The sequence below is a fragment of the Chiloscyllium plagiosum genome, unplaced genomic scaffold, assembly GCF_037043375.1.
Source record: "Chiloscyllium plagiosum isolate Xiang-an unplaced genomic scaffold, Cpla_swu_hap1 HiC_scaffold_9, whole genome shotgun sequence".
In the NCBI taxonomy this organism is placed as follows: domain Eukaryota; kingdom Metazoa; phylum Chordata; class Chondrichthyes; order Orectolobiformes; family Hemiscylliidae; genus Chiloscyllium; species Chiloscyllium plagiosum.
Genome location: NW_028270147.1, coordinates 55,862,200 through 55,878,194, shown reverse-complemented (window position 1 = coordinate 55,878,194; position 15,995 = coordinate 55,862,200). Strand labels below are relative to the sequence as shown.

Here is a 15,995-nt window from a genome sequence, read left to right as displayed (position 1 = left end):
TGGACCCAAGTTATTTGGCTTTTCTTCATAGGAGAGAATGAGTTAAGTGAAAATTCTCTGAACTACGTTGAAGGCAATTATAGATTATTTTTAAATCAGGAGACCAAAAAAATGTGTAAATGCGTACAGTAAAGATTCTCTAGTTTTATTTTCCATTCCCTTTGCGATAATTGGCAACATTTCATTTGCCTTCCTAATCTTTCTGTCTTTATATCAACTCTTTGCTGGTTTTCAAAGTCTGCCCAATCCTCTCATCTATCACTAATCTTTGCAGATTTATGTAATGTTTCCTTCAAGTTTAATACTATCCTTAGCTTCCTTATTTATCCATAGGTGGCATATCCTTCTCAAAAGGCACAAAACAGAAATTGCTGGAAAAGCCCAGCAGGTTTGGCTGCATCTGTGGAGAGAAATCAGAGTTAATATTCTGGCCAGGGTGACCCTTTCTCAGGAGGGGTCTGAGGAAGGGTCACCGGATCCAAAACTTTCTCCACCTAGAGTGTGTGTTTTGGATCCGGAGATCCTTCCTCAGACCCCTCCTGAGAAAGGGTCACCCTAGCCAAAATATTAACTCTGGTTTCTCTCCACAGATGCTGCCAAACCTGCTGAGCTTTTCCAGCAATTTCTGCTTTTATTTCTGATTTACAGTATTTGCAGTTCTTTTGGATTTTATTCTTCTCAAAAGGTGCTTCTTTCTCACTGGGATAAATCTTTGCTGAGTGTTATTAAATGTGTCCTTAAAATGCAACCCCTGCAACTCTGTTGACTGTTTTTTCCAGTTCACTGTAACCAGCATTGCCTTCATTCCCTCATTGTAACATGTCACGCACTGTGGTGTAAAATTCCAAGCAGTGGAATGTGGTGAAACGGTTAAAAATTATGTCCCAATACATGTGTGAATCTAACCGGAATGGAGGTGTTGCTTAGTCCCGTGTGAATCTTATTACACACCTCCCCGTGTGAATCTTCTTATCTGTATGTAACCAGAATGGAATGTGTTTTTTAGCCTTGCTCTGCTGTTCACATGAATGTTTATATCTGGAAAAGAGTATATCAGCTGGAAAAGTCTCCAGTTCGGTGAGTCTGCTCCGGGGTTACGTTTAACCGCCGAGCGTGGGTTGTTGGCAACCGCTCTACGAGAACTGACGGCTCCCAGTTCCGGTAACATGTAGAGTGAGTATAAGCCAGACCCGTTGTGGCGACGCTGCGGGGAATAAAATGCCCATATTCTAGCAGACTCGCCTCTTGGTCGTTTGTTCTGTGTCAGACTACTCTCCTACGAACCTGACCTTGAGAATTTTTTAAAACACGCACCCACACTTCTCCCTTTCAAACTCATATTAAATGTTCTAATATGTTGTGATCACTGTCACCAAAAAGCTCTTCTGTCATGAGGTCATTTATTGTTCCTGTTTCATTTCATGTTACCAGATTCAGGAGAGCCTGCTGCCTGGCTCAATCTAAGAAATTGTCTAGAAAACACTAAAAAAAGGACATTTCTTGGCTTGCTTTGTGCTCGAGTTCCTTTAGACATCACACGTCAGAATGCACAGCAAACTGAAAAGGAGCTGACGAGAAATGATGTTGAATATCAGTGGTCACAGTCACAAGAGGATTTTCACCAAAATCAGAAAAGTAGATTTTTCCGTAACAGAGAACGCAAGGCGAAGAAAAAAAAGCAATAACATCTGCATCATAAACTTTAACATCAGATGAGACAGATATGCCAATTTGGCAGGAGAGATTTTGCTAGTTGTGTATGGATGTGTGAAATTCCACGCACACCTGTCATAGGAGAATGCTATTAATGCAGGGTGAACACTGTCCACTGTTACTCTAATCTCCAAGAGCAAATTAGGTGTAGAGTACAAATAGGATGGCAGACATATGGTTTCACTCCAAAATGCAAGCCAGGAGGGGAAAAGGTACTGCTCTCTCTCTGCTGCTGCCAAAACAAGAAAATAGGAGATAATACATCAACTGCAAAGATTCATTGAAACAGAATCAAATTTGAGGGGAGATTAAGATGAACAGTTGATGCCTCAGCAAATGATCCAAAGGATGGCTGATAGGATACAGGAAATAGAATCAACCAGAAATGATGTTTCATGAGAAGACAGTGTTCTGACTGGATGTAGAATTACTGGACCAAAAAGATGCACAGAAATCTTTTCCAAAAGATACATGAAGGAATGGAGAAGTGGAATCTCAAAGCCAGGATAGTTGGGTAGACACTGAAGAAATAGTGCCTACATATAATATGTGCCAGAAGTACAAGAGTACACAGCAGAAAAAAGAAACGACAGCTACTGGAGTACAGGGAGTAGGCATTTAAGGTTACTCCTTAAAGCATTGTTTGCTTTAATATCATTATGTTATTAAGATCAGAAATCTCATTAATCCTGTGATGCTCAATGTTGTTGCCCAAAACATTGATTCTCCTGCTCCTCCGATGCTGCCTGACCTGCTGTGCTTTCCCAGCAACACACTCTCGACAACAATGCTCATTGTTGTTTATAGTACTCTAGTACTTCACCTGACCAGAGTAGCACAATTGTGGCATTATCTCTCCCTCTCAGACTGGAGACCACTGCCACTTTCTAATTTGTGATCTCTCCTTGTCCACTGCCCAAGGCACCTACCACTCACCAGACCCAGACTACTTAGCAGAGCTGCCTGCTAGAATCCCTGAGGGGTCACGCAGGGCACTACTGCCCACAGGACCTGACCAGACAATGGAGACAGACAAGCTCAGCAACTCTCATACCTCCTCACTGAAGTAGGGGTCAGAATGGATGAGTCTTTGGGGCATAATGTGGACCACAACCAATGGAACAATGCTGGAGAGATGCCAAACTCCATGTGGACCGTAGAGGCCAAAGCCGTAGCCCAGACAACAACCTGCAGCTCTCCATGCCTCCCCACTGGCTGTGAGCCACAATTCAATGCTGGAAATCTGCAGCACTGGCCAGCTCCACCTAAAGAGAGGCAGCAGATGTCCATCACTAACACACTGCTAGTCAACAGGACAGGGAGGAAGGCCAAAGACCAGCAGACAGCCAGGAAACTAGATTAACTCCGGATATCTGGTCGGCATGGACAAGTTGGACCAAAGGGTTTGTTTTCGTGCTGTACATCTCTATGATTCTAAGCAATGGCCCGAGTGAACCCTGAAGACGGAGGTAGAAGATAAAGGGAATACTACAGAGCCCTGAAAAGATGGCACCAGGCAGCCATGACATAGCCTGGAACAAGCAATAATCTCAATTGGTGGTCCAGAACCCAGTGAATAAATGTGTGACCCTTGTGGAGATCCCAGGCAGCAGTCTCCCAGCTGCATTCTACAGTCAGTGCTGTCAGTTGAATCTTACTAAATCTAAAAATATTTTAGAAATGGTTTTTGTTTTAATGGTTATTCCAAATGTAGGAATTCCACATATAAGTTCCAAATTTCAATTTACAGGGTAGAGGTGTAATTTCTTTTTGCTAAGGACTACAGACACTAATTCCAATTTTAATGTTGGTTCCTATTGGAAGGAATGCTTCACAAAGTCTTTTCTCTTAAATACATGATTTCCAGGAAAGGAACTCTGACCTTAACTGAAGGTCACCCTGTACCATTCAGACTTTGGCATAATATAGGAGCAGATTTATTCACAGTCAAGTATGACATATCATAGTTGCAGATTACAACTAATAAGGTTTCAGGTTATCCAAACAGTGAAAGGTTTGAAAGCTTCCATGATTACTTCAGCTGAGATCTCACATGGAAACACCACATGATACAAATTTCCCTCGATGCCACTCACCATCCTGACTTGGAAATATGTCACTGTTCCTTTATTGTCACTGGGTCAAAGTGCAGGAATTCCCTCCCTAATGGCATTATGGGTCAACTTGCAGCCCATGGATTGCAGCGGTTCAAGAAGACAGCTCACCAACATCTTCTCAAGGATAACTATAGATGAGCAATAAATGACATTCCCACAAGTAAATAAAAACCTATCAGTTCTGTTCACCAAGCAAGGGATTCCTGAAAGAGTAATGTGAAATAATGGAACACTACTCACCTCCAGAACGTTAAGAAATTTGCTGAACAGGGTGTGCTTTCAACATCATCAGCAGTTTGTCAACCCATTACCCAAAGGAACTCAAGATTTGTAGAAAGATATGTTGCTGAAAGGTCAAATTGTATATGCACAGGATCAAGTTGTGAAAAACTGGGACCCAGCAAAAAGTTGTTGTTATCTCAGATTCTAAAGTTGTACATTATTGAGATATAAACTGGTAAGCAAAAGAGAAGGAACAGCTGTCATATTCACCATGCACTAGAGTTGAAAAAGTTGAAAGGATCAGCAAGAATTAACATCAACAACATCACTAGCAATCGGATCTACGTCAGCATAGATGTTCATAAGGTACAGGAGCAGAATTAGGCAATTTGTCCATTGGGTCTGCTAAGCCATTCAATCATGGCTGATATGCTACTCACCACTTTCTTGCCTTCTCTCTTTAAACTCATTACCAATTAAAAATTTCTCTAGCTCCTCGTCAAATTTACTCTCTGTCCAATATCCATCACACTTTGTGAATTCCACAGATTCATAACCCTTTGAGAGAAGTAGTTTCTCCTCAACTGTTTTAAATTTGCTACCCCTTATCCCAAGACTCCAAGTTTATTTTATCAATACCTTTATCATCTTGAATACCTCAATTTGATCTCCCCTCACTCTAAATTCCCGAGAGTATAGGCGTAAACTGTTCAATCGCTCTTTGTACGACAAACCCCTCGTCTCTGGGATCAATCGAGTAAACCTCCTCTGAACTGCCTCCAATGCCACTACATCTTTCCTCAAATAAGGGGACCAAAACATGCACAATATGGTCTCACCAATGCCTTGTATAGTTGCAACAATACTTCCTTACCTTTATATTCTAATCTGAAAAATGTGTTGCTGGAAAAGCGCAGCAGGTCAAGCAGCATCAAAGGAGAAGGAGAATCAACGTTTCGGGCATAAGCCCTCTGATCCCCAGCATCTGCAGTCCTCACTTTCTCCCCCTTTATATTCTAATCCTTTATCTACAAAATCCAACATTCCATTCACTTTCTTTATTATCTGCTGTACCTGCATGCCAGTTTTCTGGACACCCAGATCCCTATGTAGCATAGCATCCCAAAGTCTCTCCCCATTCAGATAACAGGTTGCCTTCCCATTTTTCTGACTAAAATGCAGGACTTCACACTTATCAAGATTAAACTCCATTTGCCATTCTCTTAGTCTATCCATATCCATTTGAAGATTCTTATTTTCTCATTGCAATTTACCGTCCCATGCAGTTGTGGCATCCACAAATTTGGCTATAGAGCCTTCTATTCCTATATCCAAGTCGTTAATGGAATTGAATCAGTCTTAAATTTTTTCTAAAGGTTTTGGATCTCTAAATTACTGTTCGTTTAACTGAAATATTTAAAAATTGTTCATAGAATACAATTTTAACTTTTCTCTTTCACCAGTTCCTACTTCTCTCTTAAAAACTGGATTTTTTTTTTGTACATTGAGTTTAAAGTATCCTTTTCTGTCTATGAGTGTGATTTCACAGTTTAGATCAGAGTGGTGTTGGAAAAGCACAACAGGTCAGGCAGCATCCGAGGAGCAGGAAAATCGATGTTTCGGGCAAAAGCCCTTCATTAGAAATAGAGGCAGGAAGCCTCCAGGGTGGAGAGATAAATGGGGGGTGTGGAGAAGGTAGCAAAGATTACATGTGTGAATGGGGGTGGGGATGGAGGTGATAGGTCAGAGGGGAGGGTGGAGCAGATAGGTGGGAAGGGAGAGTGGCAGGTAGGTCAGGTCATGAGGACAGTGCTGAGCTGGAAGGTTGGAACGGAGGTAAGGTGGGGGGAGGGGAAATGAGGAAACTGGTGAAGTCCACATTGATGCCCTGGGGTTGATGTGTTCAGAGGCAGAAGATGAGGCATTCTTCCTCCAGGTGTTGGGTGGTGAAGGAGTGGCGGTGGAGGAGATCCAGGACCTGCATGTCCTCGGCAGAGTGGGAGGGGGAGTTGAAATGTTGGGCTACGGGGCATTGGGGTTGATTGGTGAGAGTGTCCCAGGGATGTTCTCTGAAGCACTCTGTGAGGAGGTGTCCAGTCTCCTCAATGTAGAGGAGACTGCATCGGGAGGAACAAATACAATAAATGACATTGGTGGATGTGCAGGTGAAGTGATTTCACATCTGAGTCCTCAGCTGCTGACTACTTCTATATAATTTATAGCAAAATTTCTAGGTTATAATCAGAATAGGAATCCTACTTTTTTTTCCTCTTTTTTCAATCCTTACAACCAAATATAATTCCTCTAGTTCAGATTAGTTAACATCTACAGATTGTGACGAGAACCTTTTTTGATCTACATGGCTTAATGACCTGTTTCTGAATGCAAAAAACATTGAAAGACAAACACTAGGGAGGACAGGAATGATCATAATTGAATTATACAAATGACACAGAATGGAATGTTGTAGTACAACTGCACTGTATTTAAACAGAGTAATACATGTGTGGCTACGTAAAAGCAAAAATAAAAGAATATCTTTTCAATCTGTGTGGTGAAATCAAATTTAACAAAATATCTTTTAACTTTTGTCTGTATTTTGAAAAGAATCTCAAATAGTCTTGGTGGCTAAGGTGTCTTGCATCAATTGTTCAACATACTGGACAATTTATCCTACCTTCTGCATCCACCACGCTTAAGGAGTTAGAATAATCATTACTATACTCTTTATCCACTTTACCTTACAGTGTTTAAAATTTTATATTCATCTGTGTATGATATCGATGACGAAGAGATGCCATTCTTCTTAGATACTGTCAAAAGAAATGGGATATGAATACTAAGCTCCGATTCCTCGTTGGCTAGTTAACATACTTCCTTAAAGCAACAACAAAACATGACAGAAGAATGTTGATTAACAAGTTTTTTGAAACATACCATCAGGAATAGCAAAACTAGGGAAACATTACTTATCTCGTATCTAACTTGCATTTCAGGCAGTTTAATATCTATGTAGTTTTATTGGGTTTTGTCAAGTGTGATAAACATTTGAGATCACCATTTTACAAGAACAACTTGCCTTTAAATAAATAAAGGTGGTTGTAGGAATGTCATTATGTGAAAACTGATATTGAACTACAAAGGAAGTGTTAGGTCAAATGACCAAAAACTTGGTCAGAGTATTTTAAGGAGTGATCTAAAAAAGGAGGGAAGGAGTTACAAAAGGTTAGAACCTGGCAACTGAAGACAAGACTGCAAATCATGTAGCCCTTGAAACTGAGGATGCCAGAATTAGAGTAGTGGAGCTGATTATAAAAATTAGGTGGTGTCAAGGCCACGAACAGGTTTATGAACAAGGATAAGAATTATAATAAAGAAGACCGTCTTAAACCAAGAACCAACGTAGGTCAGAAAAAGACAGGGGTTGTGGATACAAGATTGATCACAGGTAGCAGTTCTGGATGATTTCACATCTATGGAGTGTGGGAGAGTGTCCAGAAATTGTTACATTAGCCAACTGAGAAGTAATAAAGGCATGGAGAAGGACTTCAACAGCAAATGAGCTGAGCCAGTGTTGGAGTCAGGCATGCCTCAGGAGGTTATAATGATGCATTATAAATGCTACTGGAAGCTCATCTCATTGCAAATATGATATCAGGATTGAGAACCTTCTGGCTCAGTCTCAGGCAGTTGCCAGGCAGCACTGTGGAGTCAGTGGCTAGAGAAAGGAGTTTGTTAAGTGTTGCGATGGTATTTTTTTAGTCATTACTCAGATGTACGTGTCACTGGCTGGGCCAGGATATATTCCCCATCCTTAGCTATCCTTCAGAAGATGGTGGTGAGCCACCTTTGTGAAACGCTGATGTCCACTTGCTTTAAGTAGACCCACAATACAATTAGGGAGGGAATTCCAGGATTTTCACCAAGTGAGACTGAAGGAACAGTGATATATTTCTAAGTCAGGATGGTTGGTGGTTTGGAAGAAACTTATAGGCAGTGATGTTCTCTAGCTGCTGCCCTTTGTCCTTCCAAATGGGAGTCATCATGATTTGGAAGATGCTGTCTAAGGAGCCTTGGTGAATTTCTGCAAATGTATCTTGTATATGGTACACACTGCTGCTATTAAGCGTCAATCATGGAGAGACCACATCCATAAACAATCTATTAATATCAAACTTCTCAAATGTTGTTGGAGATCTACACAGCCAGGCAAATGGGGATTATTTCATCATTCTCCTCACTTATGCCTTGTCTGACTTTGGGGAGTCTGAATTACGCAATGCAAAAGTTTTTGCCTCTAATCTACACTTGTAGCCACAATTTTTATACAAGATGTGAAGATGCCGGTGTTGGACTGGGGTGGACAAAGTTAAAAAATCACAACACCAGGTTATAGTCCAACAGGTTTATTTGTAAATACAAGCTTTCAGAGTGCTGCTCCTTTGTCAGGTAGCTAGTGGAGCAGGATCATTGGACACAGAATTTATATCTTTTGTTATAAATTCCACTAACAAGAATTTCCAAATAAACCTTTTGGACTATAACCTGGTGTTGTGCAATTTTTATGTAGTTAGTCTAGTTCAGTTTCTGGTCATTTATGTGCACCTTTAAGGAAACATGCCTTAAACTGCTGTCAATTATTATCTCCGTCAACAGGATATGATACATTAGTCCCATGACTTGGAAGCAGTCTGAAATAGCATTGATAGACATCAAATGTACTCTATTTAACTTTCAATAATCTAACTTCTTACAAATTTATTATCAAATAAAAGGACCCACATGACTGATTAATCAATCCTTACATGTGACTGGCCTGTTTCCAACATGGGATGTTGGAAAAGCAGCTCGATAACCGAGAAACAATGGAGGAGTCAAGCAGAATGGTGGAGTAGAGTTTGGTGTTATCTATCATAATAGATTTTCGAAGACTGGATTGTGAACTGGATTAATACAAATGCAAAGCAAAATAAGAAATAAAAAAAGTGGAAAGACTCAGCAGATCAGGTAGCATGTGGGCAGAAATAGAAGTCAATAATTTTCAACTCCACCCTTCCTTATGACTAGAAGATCTTATTGATGAGCAATGTTTAACAATGCAATAAAAAGGGGAAGCAAAACCAACTAGTGGACTTTTCTACTTCCTCATATACTGTAAGCAATGGTCAGAAGGTTGGGAAAATATGAGAAAAATGAAAATAATCAGAATCATGATGTTGAGAAAGGGTTTCGCAATTTTAAATAGCGACTTCAGAATCTCACTACTTCCATACATTTGCATCTCATAATTGCCCAGCTCACCTTATTTACACATCATTTCCAATTCTCTTCTCCTTCCCTCAGAAATTAGGCGGTACAAGTTCCTGACATGCAAGTCAGAGCAGGTACCTGCAGCTGGCCATTAAACTTTGGCACAATGTGTCTGTGTATTCCATTTTCGCTATCCTACTCAATGCAGCATCCAAGTCAGATATCAGCGCGTCTGTCATTCAACCAATTCACATGCCATTTTAGTTCCTCACCACTTGAGTTCAGGAAAACATAGGATATATGTTTCCGCCAGCCGGCTTTGCATGAATATACATGGACATACATGCATCTTCATAAGATTACTTTTCCGGCTCCCAGCTTACTTTCAAAGTGTCAACTCACTTTGCTGTCAGCCTCTATCTACTTCACATTGGTTCCTACACTTACTGACTCCCAGATTACCAGCCTCTGTGTGGCTTGCATTGCTTTTAAGAGTCAAGGATTTGAGTGCAATGTTCCAGGCTGCTAGCTGGCATCTCACATTGTTTTCTCAGTGCAAAAGAAGAGTTAGGCAGCTTGTAATGGTTAGGAGCACTGAACGGTCATTGGAGTGGACACATCACAGAATCACGTTATGTTAGCATCACCCCTGCAACATGTGCCAACAGTTTACAAGGCAAACACTGTGCATGTACTTCATGTTAACTGCAATGAATGGAGGGAAAAGGGCAGACCAAACACCATGAATTTCACTGGACAAAACCACCCACAGATTCTGTTTTTATTTATAGCCTTCCCCCTACTGTCTTCCAAGTTCACCCTGTCGCTTTTGAAATAAGTGTTTAAATCACATATTCTCTGACATCCTCAACCAACCTTCTAGTCCCTATTGAGAGATATGGGTAAGAAGGGAGCAGAAAATATATTGAATGGTATTTTGAAAGCAAACATATTTTCAAAATGAACTAGAACAAATAAAGATAGGTAGTCTTCCCTTCATCTTGTATCAAGTGTTGCCAGTATAATCTAAAACCAACCATAAATAATTAAAAACAATCACAAGTGGATTACTGTTTGGCTTCATACTGGAGCTCTCTTCGAATAAAAAAAAAGTTTGAAGAGAGAAAAAGATATCATGTTAAAGTTTAGAACACAAAATGACAATAACTATACAAACATTTGTAAATGTTTGACACTAACTCTCAAGCAAGTTTTGTGAATAAAATGAATGCATTTTAATTCCAAAATCATAGAGTACTTTTGCTACATTATAAACTGAAGAAATGTATTAATCAGAAAGTTTAAATAATCTATAACTGAACACCTGTACTTAGAGTCACAGATGTACAGCATGGAAACAGACCCTCCGGTCCAACTCGTCCATGCTGACCAGACATCCCAACCCAATCTAGTCCCACCTGCCAGCACCCGGCTCATGTCCCTCCAAACTCTTCCTATTCATATACCCATCCAAATGCCTTTTAAAATGTTGCAATTGTACCAGCCTCCACCACTTCCTCTGGCAGCTCAATCCTTACACGTACCACTCTCTGCATGAAAAAGTTGCCCCGTAGGTCTCTTTTATATCTTTCCCCTCTCACCCCAAACCTATGCCCTCTAGTTCTGGACTTCCCCATCCCAGGGAAAAGACTTTGTCTATTTATACTATCCATGCCACTCATGATTTTATAAACCTTTATCAGGTCACCCCTCAGCCTCCAATGCTTCAGGGAAAATAGCCCCAGCCTATTCAACCTCTCCCTATAGTTCAAAACCTCCAACCCTGGCAACATCTTTGTTAATCTTTTCTGAACCCTTTCAAGTTTCACAACATCCCTCTGATAGGAAGGAGGCCAGATATGCATATAATATTCTAACAGTGGCCCAACCAATGTCCTGTAGAGCCACAATATGTCCTCCCAACTCCTGTACTCAATACTCTGACCAATAAAGGAAAATATACCAAACACTTTCTTCATTATCCTATCTACCTGCCATTCTACTTTCAAGGAACTATGAACCTGCAATCAAAGGTCTCTATTCAGCAACACTCCCTCAAACCTTACTATTAAGCGTATAAGTCCTGCTAAGATTTGCTTTCTCAAAATGCTTAAGTCAATACAATCCAAAATCAACTCAGTTCAGCAGAATGTCAAGATTGAGCACAGGATTCTGGGAGCAGCTGAAGTTGACACGTAAAGTCATTCATGGAGGTATTTAAGACAAAGACAACTAACTGTGCAGCATTTAGAACACAGAATGGTAGCTTGTTAGCTTAAAAAAGTGACCCTATTACAACAAAACAGAAAACTCAATTAAATAAAAATTACAGCTGAAAAATACTTTCAATATGTTAAAATGATCAGTGGGAACCCAGTGTCCTGATGGTATGGCAGCATAATGTAGCAACTGTGTGTCTGACAGTGCGTTAAACACTGAAAAGGCCAATATAGCATAATGAAAAATGTGTTGCTGGAAAAGCGCAGGTCAGGCAGCATCCAAGGAGCAGGAGAATCGACGTTTCAGGCATAAGCCTTTCTTCAGCCCTTCTTCCTGAAGAAGGGCTTATGCCCGAAATGTCGATTCTCCTGCTCCTTGGATGCTGCCTAACCTGCTGCGCTTTTCCAGCAACACATTTTTCAGCTGACTTCCAGCATCTGCATTCCTCACTTTCTCCCAATAAAGCATACTGTCTAGTAAATACAATCTGTTCTTCTATAACTCCACAACCATCTGATAAAGGAGCAGTGCTCTGAAAGCTAGTTCCTTCCAAATAAACCTGTTGGACTATAACCTGGTGTTGTGTGATTTTTAAACTTTGTACACCCTAGTCCAACACCAGCACCTCCAAATCATTCTTCGATAACATGATAGTCGCGCTCTTGTGCAAATCTGCATTATAGAAAATTCACACTTTATAAACAATGCTTAAAGTGATGGCAATGTAATTGCACTACAACCAACATGTTTTAAAAGTTCGCACTATAGAAACAGCATGCCCAATTTGTCAATTGCATTACAGCATATCTGTGTGGATAAAACACACATTATAACAAAATGACCTGTAGTTTCTTATAACATATTTTCAGCAACATGTATTCGTGTAAACATGTAATGTTATGGATAGGGATTGAAACTTGATATAATTAAAACTTCCTAGTTTCTGTGAAAATTTAACATTCTAAATTTTTACAGAGATAGACAGGTCTTACATTTAGTTGGACTACAACTGGCCATTTTGATCTTCTGTAATGCGCCAAAGTATACGTTGAACGGTCTGGGTGGTTTCACTGGAGGAGGTCCCAATACTTCAATAGATGGCAACTCCCTGCGTCGCAGGAACGTATGTTGGTAATCTTTCTCATGAGCGTTTCCTACCCCCTGATCCATTGGCAGCTTTGGTTCTCGATGGTTATTTGAATCCAATGGCAACCTTGAAGACATCTCTGATTCTACAGTGTTGTCATCTAGTTTCAACCCTTTCTGATTAACTTGTGGGCAAGGAAGATACATTTTTGGTGGAAGAATTGGAACAATAATTCTACAGTTATCAATTGATTGAGAAGTGTCGTTACTTTGGATGAGCATAGACTGGGTCATGTCTTTCCTTGCACCAGACACCTGTATCTCTGGATCCATACTTCGATCTCCCTTTCTATTTTGTGAAACAGAAATTGTCCTGGAAAGTGGATCAGCACGACATATTGCCTTAGGAGAAAAGTAAGAAATTGCTCCTGAATTTAACAGTGAAGGAGGAAGTGTATCACATTTTATCTTTTCAACTGGTGCACTATTGCAATGTAAAGAATTCTCCCAAATGTTTAATTTTTCTTTAAATGAGATTGTATTCAGTTGGTCATTTACTACATTATCTTTTGAAAGTCTGGATTCTGAAGTTTGATTTTCAGATTTTTGAAGATTGTTTGAACTAATCCTCAATGATGCCCCTTTACAGCTAGTAAGATCTTCTGGTTTTCTTCCACTTCTATCTGGATCACTGGGGTCTGTCCAGTCAGGCAATTTCAAAAGTACAGGCTTTGGAACTACTGTTGGTTTTACCAGAGGAACAGGTGGAGGAGGAGATTGTGCACTAGTTTGTTGAACAGCAGCATCGTGAAGAGGAACTGTCTCAAAAATGTTAATGTTGGTTACATTCAGCGCTGTTTTCGGACAAGCCACTCCAGGTGCCTCAGAAGTCTGTAAAGGTTGTTTACCACTGGACTTGATCCTTATTATGTCAGACTTTTGAAATTTTGCCCGAAGTGTTTTAAAATCAATGTTTTCTTCCTGCAAAATAAAAAAGAGCAGAATAATGGTTACCCATTGCAGCTGGAATTGAGCTTTCCAACCTTAAATGACATTAGTTTGTTTAAAGTAAAAATATTTCAATGAGGTCAGACATCAACACCACAGAACCTCATGTCCGAAACCAACTATGTTTTTATAGACCAAGCCCTAGTTTGTGGAATTTCAATTAAAATGCCACCTGAGGCACTACACCATTCCAGGCTACACAGAAAAGCCAATCACCAGTTTTACATTGTTCAGTATTCTGCTACCACTTTCTCGACTTGCATGTAAAAATATTGGGATACTAAAAGGTATGTTGCTGCACGGAACAATACTAGAGTACAAGTTAATGTCTTCAAGGAAAGGGGAAAAAAGCTATGGCACAGTGCCCAAAGGAATAAATTTATCTTTCCATGCCAAATTTCAATGTTAAATCACGTAAAACCCCCTCATTTCTGCCATTTGTGAAACAGTCAAATTGTATCACAGCTGGGTCTCAGCTCCCTGGTCTGTACCTGGATCCTTGACCCATAGGCTGCAGTCAGTAAAACTCGGTTATAACGCCTCCCCAGTACAGATGCCCTGGAAGACTACATACTCAGCCTTCTAATGTACTCCTTACACACTTATGACTGTGGAGAAAGTGAGGACTGAAGAAGCTGGAGATCACAGTCAAAGAGTGTGATGCTAGAAAAGCATAGCCAGTCAGGCAGCATCCTAGGAGAAGAGTCGACATTTTGAGCATCAGCTCTTCATCAGGCATCCTTGGAAGAGGCTTCGCAGTAAGGTTATAATCAACTGGGAGAAAGTGAGGACTGCATATGCTGGAGATCAGAGTCGACGCCTACCTCGAAGAAGTTCTCCACCCCTCATTCCTGATGAAGAGCTTATGCTATTCAGATGCTGCCTGACTGGCTGTGCTTTTCCAGCACCTCACTCTTCGACACTTGTGACTGTGGTCAAATTCCACCCTAACTCCATTTATAAGTTTGCTCACAACACCACAGTTGCCATACAACACAGACTACAGGAAAAAGATTGAGTGCTTGGTGGCCTGCAGTAAAGGCAATAATCTTTCCATCAATGTCATCAAAATGAAGGAACTGGTCATTGACTTTGGAAAGTGGAGTGGAGGGATGTGCCTGTCTGCATCAATGGTGCTGAGGTGAAGATGGTTGAGACCATCAAGTCCCTGGGAGTGAAGGTCACCAATAATCTCTCCTGGTCCACCCATGTTGATTTAATGTTCAAGAAAGCACAACAATGCCTCTAACTCCTCAGGAGGTTAAGGAAATTCAGCATGTCCAAAAGGACTCTTACCAATTTTTATTGATGCACCAGAGAGAGCATCCTATATGGATTCATCACAGCATGGTATGGCAACTGCTCTTCCTAACACTGCAATAAACTACAGAGAGTTGTGAACACAACTCAGTCCATCACACAAATCAACTTTCCACCATTGACTCCACCTATACTTCCTGATGCCTCAAGAAAGCAACCAACACAATCAAAGACTTCTCCCCGCTGATTATACGCTCTTCCACCCTGCAGTCAGGAACAAGATATAAAAGTTTAAATAAACATATGAACAGATTCAAGAACAGCTTCTTCCCTACTGTATCAGATTTTGAAACAGACCTCTCAACTATTAATGCTGATCTCTCTCCATCTTCTCTACAACTGTAAAATGATATTCTGCACTCTGTTCTGCTTCCTGATGGACTTTGTTTGGTATAATCTGTTTGTAGAGCATGCAAAACAACACTTTATCTAGGTACATATGACAACAGTAGATCAAATCAAGAAAAAGATCCTGTTTTGGGTCTCTTCAGCCATAACTCCTCTTTTTTTTAAATGAAGTTAGCCAAGACTTCCAAACTATTTGACCACAGTGTATGATAAGCAAATTCTTCCAGTCTTAATCAGACAGCTTTTCACACATGAACAAGACTGACTAGAATGATCAGAAGTGGATTTTCCCTGCCCTAGCCTGAACATCCAAAGATCAAGTATCGTTCTCTAACATCATATCAGCCAAGATCAACTAATTTAGCAAGAATCAAAGATTCAAAACAAAACAATTTATGTTTAAATGTGGCACGGAGTTGAATCATGCCATGGATGTAATTACAACAAAATTAAGCCAATGAGTTTTAATAATTTCCACAATCTTCAATCACATTTAACAGTAATAGCTGTCCACTTCACTTTTGCTGTAGGATCAGAGTAATCATTTTACATCTACCACCTCCTGAAATATGTGATTAAAAATAGTAAGAGGGGGAATCCATGATGATGGTGTTCTGTTAGGATTGCATTTGTTGGGCTTCACACTACAACATAGACCCAACAGAGCTAGAATCCATCCCAGATACTTTACTGTGGGTAAAAACACAGTAA

General features: G+C 40.3%; 1 protein-coding gene across 3 annotated transcripts in view; it reads right to left on the bottom strand.

The window, feature by feature from the left end:
* The window catches only part of LOC122554385 (uncharacterized), a 94,335-nt gene that overhangs the window by 58,049 nt on the left and 20,291 nt on the right, over positions 1 to 15,995 (bottom strand). For all 3 annotated transcript variants that reach the window (XM_043699312.2, XM_087990644.1, XM_043699310.2), the window contains exons 2-3: positions 12,515 to 13,589; positions 6,793 to 6,865 (exon numbers count right to left, since the gene is read on the bottom strand). In XM_043699312.2, coding sequence (XP_043555247.2) covers positions 6,793 to 6,865; positions 12,515 to 13,589 — 1,148 coding nt within the window. The remainder of the gene's footprint in view (positions 1 to 6,792; positions 6,866 to 12,514; positions 13,590 to 15,995) is intronic.